The following is a 10,727-nucleotide window of genomic DNA, read 5'->3' as shown; positions in this document are numbered from 1 at the left end:
TTATTTTGGCTACCCAAACTTTCTTTCCATACTTTCCTCTTCATTTTTCACTCAATTCACGCATCTGAGGGGTCTTGTGCTTCATAATTAATGTACATGTGTGGATGTATATGAAAAAAATATAAAATATATCAAGTGAATACTAAAAATTTATAAAATTAAACATAAAAAAAAGTAAAAAAAATTTTTAAGAGTAGTAAAAATATCCCGTGAGGCATAAAAGGCCATGCTACTTTTTCTGACACTCATAATTGCAGTCTATAAAGTTAAAAACATGCCCGCAATACCTTCAACCTTTCTTACATCGCTTTTTTATGGACTAAGTTTATTGCTGTCTACTTTTCCTGTTGGTAAGTTCCGCAATATATTTTTTTGTGCCTTTAAATTTTTCTGCTTTTTTTTAAATTCACATTTATTTTATTTTCCCTTTTTTTTTGCACCGACATTTTCTTATGTTGCTCATGTCAGAGCTCATGTTAAGTGTCATATAATGTAAAGTAGCAAGTGGTTGTGATTGCTCAATGATATAGATGTAGATTTTGAGGTTTATAATGTCACTACGATTGAGGATTTTAACTTTAAGTATCGAAATGAAAAATCACATTCGTTCAGCTGTGTATGTAGGAAGTGGGCAGTGGGCTATAAAGTTTAAATAAATTTTGTGTAACACACTTTTGTGATTAAAATTTAATGGAGGTAATTACAAGCTAACTACGATGCTAAATTTAGAATGTTGTCATCTGCTTTCAATGCTGGATGTTTAAAGGAAAGGATAAATTTAATTGGAAATCCTAAAGTGGAATGGTTTTGTGTGTCAAAAAAGGTGGACTTATGATTAAAAATACAATTGGCTTCATGGGAAATGGAAGTATTTGATTCTTTATGATGAAGGACGGTGTAATGTATTTGGTGATGAAATTAAAGTAATTGAACAGTTGGGATGAATGTACTTTTATGTAGGAATGTTAAAAGTCACACCAAGCATCACAATATAGTTACTAAGGCACCGCACCATAACGGCGTTCAAGGCGAAATATGAAAGTGTCCTAATGCTCCGTGATGGCTGTTTTGGACTCATCACAATAGCTATGTAATGATATGCGTTCAATTCATAAATTGACTGTCACTTTCAAAAAGTGAAAAGCTAGAAACTACTCGAGCCAACCGTTCATAATTCAAGAAATTGAAATCCTTTTAAAATAAACAAAAACCAAGTTAGCTTTTAAATAATTTCACATAATTTTAATTTTTGCCAAATTTGAATTGAAGATAAAAGATGGCCAGTCTAGCTCAAACTATTTTAGATCCAAACTTGATTAAATATGTGAGTTTTTGAACGTTTACATTCCAAAAGACACTCGCACAAACAAAACGCGAATAATCTGACACAAGGCCGGCGTGAGTTTGGGTTGTGTCCCAAAATTGACCCTAACCCAGAGTCAAACTGACTTGGCGCCAGATTTTTCGCAACTTCTATATCGTGTGCTTTCCGGATAATCTTTAAAAATAAAAACATTACCATCACCTCACCAGCTCACCTTAAAAACTCCATAAAAAACCATTTAAAATTTACAAATCATTGAGCATTGATAATAGGTAGCATCGACAAAACTTAATGCTCCAAAAACCAAATCATTCAAAAACAGAACATTTTCAAGCAGCCATAAATTTAAAGTATGTCCAAAAAGTTTGGGCAATTGAAGTGTACAGTTAAAAGTCCTCATACTTTTAATTCAAACATAATCTACAGATTACACAATTAAGTCCATATATACTGTCAAAAGCATACACTCATACCTTCCTTTGTAACCCAAACTTTCATTTTTATTACCGGAACATAAAAAAAAAGTCTTTCCGTCCTACATGGGAAGAAGACAAGAGAGAGAACATTGGTACTTGCAACTTAAAGACATTTAATGCTCTGCCTCCTCAATCCTCATTTTTACATCCATTTATGTTAAAAGAATGAAAATCTTTTATAATTTATGTTTAAGCACTGTTCCTCGACTCCTTTTCTTCACCACAATTTATTTTTATCGCATTTCATTGTTTGCATTTTAAAGCGATTATCCTTCCATCCGATATAATTCATAAAAAAGCGACGACTTTAATTAATGTTCCTTCTTTTTTTTCATATTTCCACAGGCACTCATGCTGGCTCACAAGAGAAGCGTTTGTTACATTCATTATTGGATTCATATAACGTACTAGAACGACCGGTTCAGAATGAATCGGATCCGTTACAGCTTAGTTTTGGATTAACTTTGATGCAGATTATTGACGTTGTGAGTATTTTTATATCCAATTTTTTAATTTGAATTTCGGATGAAGAATTTTGCAAGTTTAATTTTATTGAATTTTATTCATCATATGCTGAATATTTTTAAAGATTAAAGTTGAGCTAAGGAAAACTGTTTTGGAGAAAATTTCGGAAGCTAAAGATAAATTTCGCCTTTCGGTGATGAACATTATTAATGATGCGGATATAAATATAATTTTCAAAATTAGTTTTGGCGATTCCTTAAGGTGGGATTAGGGAGTTTCGCTAAATCATCGTGTAGAAAATAGAGCATATTAATGATGATGATAGCGAATTTTTGGTATTAGTTTAGTGAGGTGCTGTTTAGAATTTTGAAAAAATATACGAATTGAAGTACTTTGGCTAAATTGTCCCAAACGGCAAATGCTATAGCTAAGCAAGTGTAATTTTATGAAATTTAGGGATTATTGTTCCAACTTGACGATAATTTGACTTAAAAATGGTAAAAGCTTCATTTTGATTCAAATCATAATGCCGACTAACTTCAACCACATCTATCTTAGTACTTAGTGTCGACTAAGTTATCTCGGTTCGATCTTTTGGCTCTTTAAGCTCAATTATTGTCAGAATCGACTGCTTTTCACTGTTATAGTCATTTTAAATCAATTTGTGTATTCGCGAAACACAATTTGTAGCTAAGTACAGGAAGAACTCTCTTTTTGGAACAAATTCTTTAATTTGTTGGGGTTTATCGAATCAAAAATCCAAAAATCCGTTCCAATTTATGCGTTTGATACATAATTTCCTTAATATTCATTCGCATCTATTTTTTGTCCTTAGAACTAGACGTTGATCATGAATTTCCATGCTAATTGTCATCTAATATTTGAATTTTAACTGCTATTGTTATTTCTCCTCTTCTAATACCTAGCTTTGCTTCAAAAAAAGGCAACAAAAATCTCTTTAAATCGACTCTATGTCAATATTTATCACATAAAAAAACCTTCATGCTTGACTACACCAGACTCTAGTATAAACAAAAACTTCTAGCTTCTTCATTTTAATGCAGTTTCTGAGGCGGAGTTTTTTAAAATGATGATTTTGACTGAGAAAAAGATGAGAAAAAATTTAGAATAGCAAAAGTTTTCTGTGGGAGGTTAAATGAATACATTGAAGGCTCTTAAGCATCCTCTGTTGTATTCTTTTTGAGGCAAATTGCTTTAAAATTACTTTAATTTTAGAATTGCAGCAAAAAATGTGAAAAGTTTTTCACCCGACAGTAATTTTAACAACTTTTAAAGTTTTAATACAAAAATCTCCCAAAGCTGAAAAAATAATTCAATTAGAATTCCTTTCATCCCATCCACGAAATTATTCCATTAATTATCTTCAGTAAATTAATTTCATCTCTCAAGTTGAAGTTGTAATTAAACAGCAAATGGTCAACATAACGCAGTAATAATGAACTCTTATTTTGCAATTATATTGTCGAAAAGTACACACAAAATAATTAAAATTTGTGACATTTAAATTGACCCGACACACAAATTGTAAGTAAGGAAGATCTCCCCTATTTGGAACAAATTCTTCTTTTTTGGGATTTACCGGATCAAAAATCCAAAATTCTCTTCTAATTTGTGCGTTTGATACATAAATTTCTTAAAACCCATTCGCATTCATTGTTTGTTCTCAGAAATAGACATAGATCACGAAAATCCACGTAAATTGTCACCTGATATTCAAATCGTAACTGATGTTTTTATTTCCCATCTAAAAACAAGATATACTTTGAACAAAGTCAGTAAAAACCTCTTTAAATCGACTCTATGTCAATATTTATCACATAAAAAAACCTTCATGCTTGACTACACCAGACTCTAGTATAAACAAAAACTTCTAGCTTCTTCATTTTAATGCAGCCTTTTAGAGGCGGAGTTTTTAAAATGATGATTTTGACTGAGAAAAAGATGAGAAAAAATTTAGAATAGCTTCAAGTTTTCTGTGGGTAGGTTAAATGAATACATTGAAGGCTCTTAAGCATCCTCTATTGTATTCTTTTTGAAAATTTATTTAAACTACGTTACTTTAATTTTAGAATTGCAGCAAAAAATGTGAAAAGTTTTTCACCCGACAGTAATTTTAACAACTTTTAAAGTAAATAAAGTTTTAATACAAAAATCTCCCAAAGCTGAAAAAATAATTCAATTAGAATTCCTTTCATCCCATCCACGAAATTATTCCATTAATTATCTTCAGTAAATTAATTTCATCTCTCAAGTTGAAGTTGTAATTAAACAAATGTGCAAATGGTCAACATAACGCAGTAATAATGAACTCTTATTTTGCAATTATATTGTCGAAAAGTACACACAAAATAATTAAAATTTGTGACATTTAAATTGACCCGAGCGAAACAAATGAAGCAGGCTGACGTTTCGTTTTATCCAAATTCTGCACAGTTCCATGGCCCAGGGTATATCAATGCAATGTACCTAGTCACACAACCTAATGTGTCGCGAATACACAAACCGAGTTACTGTGAGTAGAAACAGCAAAAAAGCACCTGAATCCCAATAGAGTTTCCCTAGGATCGAACGCGGATCGTCTTCTGAAACGTCCTTGGAACGCTTCTGCTGCTTTTTTGCTGCCTTCGTTTGGCGTCCCCATAGGATGTAAGCTGTCTCGGTTTGACGTCCATTTAATATAAGCCGTCTCCGTTTGGCGTCGATATGATGGAACCTGCCTCCGAATTAGACACCAAACGGCATCAATCGGCTTACGTAGAGTGTTGTGAAAAGAGGTTTCGCGGAGTCTTCTTAATTTGTATCGCTCGGGTAACTAACAGACATAATGCCCCCTCCCCCTATTCTTTCAAATGCATTAAAATTTCAAAATTTATTTTCAACACATAGTTCGGAGTAGCATTTTCATTTTCCGAGGTTTTTCTCGAGTATCAAAAATTAAATGAAAAACAAAAACTTTTTTTTTCGTACTTTACCACTGCAAATAACCAACAAAAATACATTAAAATTCCTCCTGGTGGTAGTAAAATGCACAAATGCAATATGGTTAAGGGGTGGGAATTTTGGGAATGGGAATGGGTGCATATTTTACCACTGAAAAATGTTCTTTCAATTGTATTTAATTTTATACAAATAACATTGGCCAGTTTTTTTCATTTGAGTTCTGTTAAACTAACTATTTTTACCGTTGATAATGAATGAATAATTTGTTTTCCTTTTCAATTATTTGTAACACATTAAATGTGTGGTCGTCTGAATTTTAATTTAACAATATTTGAGGGAAAAATTATTTTTTTTTTTGGTTGTGGATTTTTCAATGAAAATTGTAAAAATTTACACTGAATCAGCAGTTTTAAATTAAATGTAAATTAAATATTAAAGTTTAAATGCTGTTTACAATTCAATATGGTAATTGCATGCTCTATCTACAAACAAAAAACTGGACTTTACTGAGGGCGTCTTTAGATTGCAGTCCTGTAAACCCTGGTTTGATGGTTTTGTCTCAAAGACTCTTAGAAATTAAATATTCAGTCATGCTGATTAATACTTGTATGGCTAGATAAAAGCAAAAGCTTCCATGAACCCGTATATAAAAGTCAATTCTGATTTTTATGAAAAAATCGACTTGAATCCATACATAACTTGAGTCGACTTCGAGCTCTTCATGAAACCAATGTATTGAGACTGTAAAATTTCATTCCATTTCATCCAGCCTATATAAATCATTCAACTTCATGGAATGAGTTTCAACGCCTTATATGATACAGCAAACCATCTAGATATCTTTACAAAGCAATTTATCTCACAGCTCTTGATTTAATTAGCATCAAAAACTTTCCACAAAGTGTTCACAATGCCTCAGGACTCAATCCTTAAAATGACCGACACAAAGGCCAATTTAAAAACTTTAAGTGATTTCTATTTTCTGGCAGATGAGCAACAAAATAATTTTCTCTGACATTATGCCTGTCATCATCCCAATTAGAAAACTTTTTTAAATCAATCGTGTACAAAAAAAAATTCATTAATTTCATGAATGCCTTCCTTTAATTCATACTGAGTCGTCCAATAAAAAAAAAAGAGACAAAACTAATCAGTGCATCATGAATCCGTAAAATGAATATGTTTATGCATAAGTGGCATGCATGAGTAGGAGAAAAATAAAAATTATTTTCTCATTTGCTTCAAGCTATAATATTAAAGCACTAGATACTGCAGTGACAAATAGAATAAAAGCTATTTTTAGAATTAAGAATGAGAAAAGGAGGCAAGCATGTACATACATACATGTATGGTAAAAAGGCTTTGTTTGCATCAACAATGAGAGATAAGGAGGCATGTATACGAATGGATAGACAAAAAAAAGAAGGGATAAAGATTAGAAAATTTCACATGTCTTTTTGCTGCCCGACATTCATGTATGCAATTTTTTCATATAAAACCACAGTAAAAAGGACTTCAATGAATTGGACTAGGTAAGGCCCAAGGAAGTAAATTGAATGTATGAGCAATTCTAATATACTTATGAACAAAACAACATCCAAAAAAAAAAGTGGGAATATGGCACATGCTCGATTAGTTGCTATATAAATATTTGACGTAGCATTCAAACATTGTTACCGAAATATATTTTCATTATGTGTTTGGCAAATATTTAACTCATATCATCCCCTCTTCTTCCTATGATCTTTATATTGTTAAATGTACCGTAGGTGCGTATAATGCAAAAACAAACATATTCAGTGAGAATTTGAGATGGTGTGGGACAAAATATAATTTTATATTATTTACATTCTCATTGTGTAAGGCATAGAAGGCAGCGATTCGAGCATAGAGAAGCTGTATTTAAGGACAGAAAGAAGCTTTAGGGAGAAAAATTCACGTTTAAGCACTTTTTTTGAGACTCGGATTTCGAAAGGGATGGAATGTTAAAGGTTTTGTTTTTCCATTGTTTTGCCATTTTTATTAGGAATATTTAGCATGAAATTTGTTTCTAAATCGCTTAATCTCGATCGACATACATTGTAATGTTGCAATCATGATAGCGAGGCGTCAGTATTCTTAGAAGTGGCAGTTAATTGACAGATTTATTTGTTTTCATCAAGTCGCTGTCACATAGTTCTAAGTAAGGTTCAAGGAAGATTCATCCAAAAATTCAGGCTTATAGATACAAGCGCAGTCTTACAGTCATGGACTAACTTTGATGTACAGCCAAAAATTACAATCCTGGGCATCTAAAATACTGAAATTGCAAGTCTTCGGTTCCTCATCAGGAAGTCAAGTTTTTATATTGAATTTCTAAATTTGGATTATTTACTATCGTGATAGCTGTTGAAGTATATCCATTTTCACATGTCAGGAATATTCAATGACATAATAAACATTTTTAGACCCGGTGGGAAAGCATCCCGACGATAAGAATCATGTGTATCTGTCACAGCCATGGTATACTGTCTGGTATTTTTCTTTTGAAGTGAATGTATCCGTATTTCTGTATCTGGACCTTCTCATTGTTGATTTGAGTTGGCTTCAATATAGAAATATGCGTCACTGAAAGACGTCCGGAGAGACAGAAAATCACCATCCCCATACTACATCAATGGAAATGTCTGAAACTAGGTCTATCTTTTAAAGTCTAACAAGATATTCACACTAAATAAACTAGTAAATTTCTTACGGCTTAAAACCCCTCAAGGAATGGACTGAAACATTCAGAACTGCTCATTTCAAGTGGTTCACGAAACGAGTTGTAGAGCATGATGTAATTCGGCATTGTGTCGGTTCCAATACACTTTTATCGACTCTCAGAAATAGCTTACAATAAAGGTATGCAGGATGAAACCAATCAAATTGAAAATTAACCTTAACAACCATTTACAGCTTCAATCAAACTCCTCTTTTGTTTGCTATAAAGGAGATTCAATGAACCTCAGAAACAATCCCATTTTCTCGTCTCAAAAAGTAGCTCAATCAATACATCTCACATTTAAATTGGGGTTTCTATTTTACATAAAAAAGACATTTACACACACAAAAAAAAAATTGTGGTAAAAGCAATGGATACGAGCAAAAATTAAAGTAAAAGGAACCAAAAGAAGAAGTCTCAATGTTATTAAAAATTCATTTAACCAAATTTTTCTATTTCCATTCCGACAATGGAGAGAATGTGACAATATAAGACATCACGATGGCAGACCCTTTTTGTCGCAATCATTTTTGGGCTTGTTCCTTTATTTGATGATCAAGTGATTGGAAAAAATTTGACCGAGAAAAGGAGGGGTTTATGATTTTGCTGAAGTCGGATGCGACTTTTCATGTATTGAAAGACAAGTTATTGAATGGCTTCATTGAAGCTGCTTTTTATGTGGAAATTTTGTGGTTCTTGTCTTTTGAATTGTTTCTTTTAGTCTTTTTTCTTTTGCATCAGTGATTTTTGTAAAGGGGTAGCTGGAAGGTACAGAGTCTGTACACAGAACACCTTAACTGCTATATTAAGTGAGATAGCTATGATTTATACTGTTGTATCGACAAATATTATGAACCGTTAAACAAAGTCTTAAACTTTTCAAATCAATCAGATCTAAGGCTAAACTAGGACGTCTTGCGGCTAGTGGTTGTTTAATGGATAGAGCACGGACCCTCAACAGGCAAAGAGCATGATTTTATGAGACAGAAATACTACTTCGAAACCTAAAGACAATCTCTTTGTCTGTTAGGATAAACTAAGTAGACCCTTCAGTTCAAACTGGGATCAGAGCCATTTCTTTGATGACATTGTTGTCTGTTGTCTACAAACGAAGGCTTTGACGCCTCAAAGCAAGGCTCAAGCACTCTGAAAATTGAACAAATTGTTTAATTTTGGAATTATAGCACATAAAATATCTTCTGCCGAATTTCGAACCCATGACCCTCGATCAGTCGGGACTATTACAATAATTAGACCGAAGTACTTTACCATTCCGTCACTGAGCTCCTTCTTCTTACTTAATTTAATAATCATTCATTAAACACTGAATAAAAAGACATAAATTGCTAACTTACAGTCAACATTCCAACCTCTTTTCACAGACATTAATCTTAGAAGATGAGTAAGAAAATGAGTAAGTAACTCATTCAATCCTCATAGAATTGCAGTGATGACAAGAAAACCCAACCTTTTGTGTCAAAAAATCCACAACATCCACAAGAAATCTAACAACATATCCTGTGATCATTTAGTGGAAATAATTAAACAACTTACTATCTCTTATTAATCACACCCCAAAATATACACCCACGCATAGACAGAAGCTTCCGTCTTTTACATTGTTCTACTTTTTGCATTTGTAAAACTTTTTTTTATGGTTTTTCGGTTCTTCTTATTCTTTACTATGGATGCTATTGTTATGACAGAAGGATAGGTTGGAAAGGACCTTCATCTCGCCTTTTTTTGGTCTGCCGATTATGTAAACAGATTCTGACATTAAATTTAATTTTCTGTCTTCCCTTCATTGTTCTCTTTTATTGTTGAGCAGCACAGATCTTACCTGATTTACCTTCATGAAGATTATTAAATTGCAAAGATGAAATTTTATGGCTTTAATTCAATAACTTGTGTACGGATGGGGATGAAAATGTTTGGTTATTTTTATTATTAAAAAGTCGTAAATTGCTTTAATAACGACCTTGGAGGATGAAAATGATGATCCACAGCATTAATGTAATGAAATATTTTTTAACTCCGTCAGATCTATACTAATCAAATTTTGTTGATGTTCAGTTCCTAGAAGTGTTTACTGTTTTTTTGACTTCCGCATTGGGAAAATAAATTTGTGAAATGAAGCATTTGTTCTTCTTGGAAATTTCAAATCCTGTCTCATCAATTCAATGTATTTAGGTGTCTGATGCCTTCTAGGAATGAAAAAGAGAGGGAATTTTTGAAATTCGCTGTAGAAGACAGGATGAATAAAAAGTTTTGAGGAAAAAGACAATTTTAAAATTCGAAAAGTAGCTGTTTTTCTGATTTTACGATGATAAAATAAGATAAAAGCTTTAATCCACATGAATTACATTACGTTCTGTTATCCTAGACAAGATAGAAAGTCGGAATTAAACCGAATCCAGCATCAGATCAAAGTGGCTCGATGGTGGAATGGTTTAGTAATTTGGTACATAATTATTAAGAAACTCGGCTGAAGAGATTGAGACACTTGTCATTTTTCGAATCATATCCACTAGATACGCAGCTCACAGCCTTGCTTTATAGACTACAGGCAGTAATATCATCAAAGGAGTTGTTCTGATTCCCACTGTAGGCCTATTTTGTTCAAAGGTCTCTCTATCAGGCAAAGAGACGACATGTAGATACCATAGTAGTCTTTTTGGACTATGAAAGCATCCTCTTTGTCTGGTTTGGTGCATCCCTCATTCATTAGCCGTTAATCGTCCTAGTTTAGTCCTAGGTC

The 10,727-nt window shown here is 32.7% G+C and overlaps 1 protein-coding gene across 1 annotated transcript in view; it reads left to right on the top strand.

Moving 5' to 3' along the window:
• The first annotated feature begins 220 nt into the window (after positions 1–220).
• Positions 221–10,727, top strand: part of nAChRalpha7 (nicotinic Acetylcholine Receptor alpha7) — a 140,922-nt gene continuing 130,415 nt past the window's right edge. The window contains exons 1-2 of the mRNA XM_070635760.1: positions 221–350; positions 2,146–2,285. Of these exons, the coding sequence (XP_070491861.1) occupies positions 227–350; positions 2,146–2,285 (264 nt within the window). The 5' untranslated portion in view covers positions 221–226. The remainder of the gene's footprint in view (positions 351–2,145; positions 2,286–10,727) is intronic.

The sequence above is a fragment of the Chironomus tepperi genome, unplaced genomic scaffold (genome assembly GCF_022539635.2).
Source record: "Chironomus tepperi strain 1889 unplaced genomic scaffold, CSIRO-AGI_Ctep_v1 contig_93, whole genome shotgun sequence".
In the NCBI taxonomy this organism is placed as follows: Eukaryota; Metazoa; Arthropoda; class Insecta; order Diptera; family Chironomidae; genus Chironomus; species Chironomus tepperi.
The sequence above is the reverse complement of the archived record's forward strand: the minus strand, read 5'-3'. Positions and strand labels throughout refer to the sequence as shown.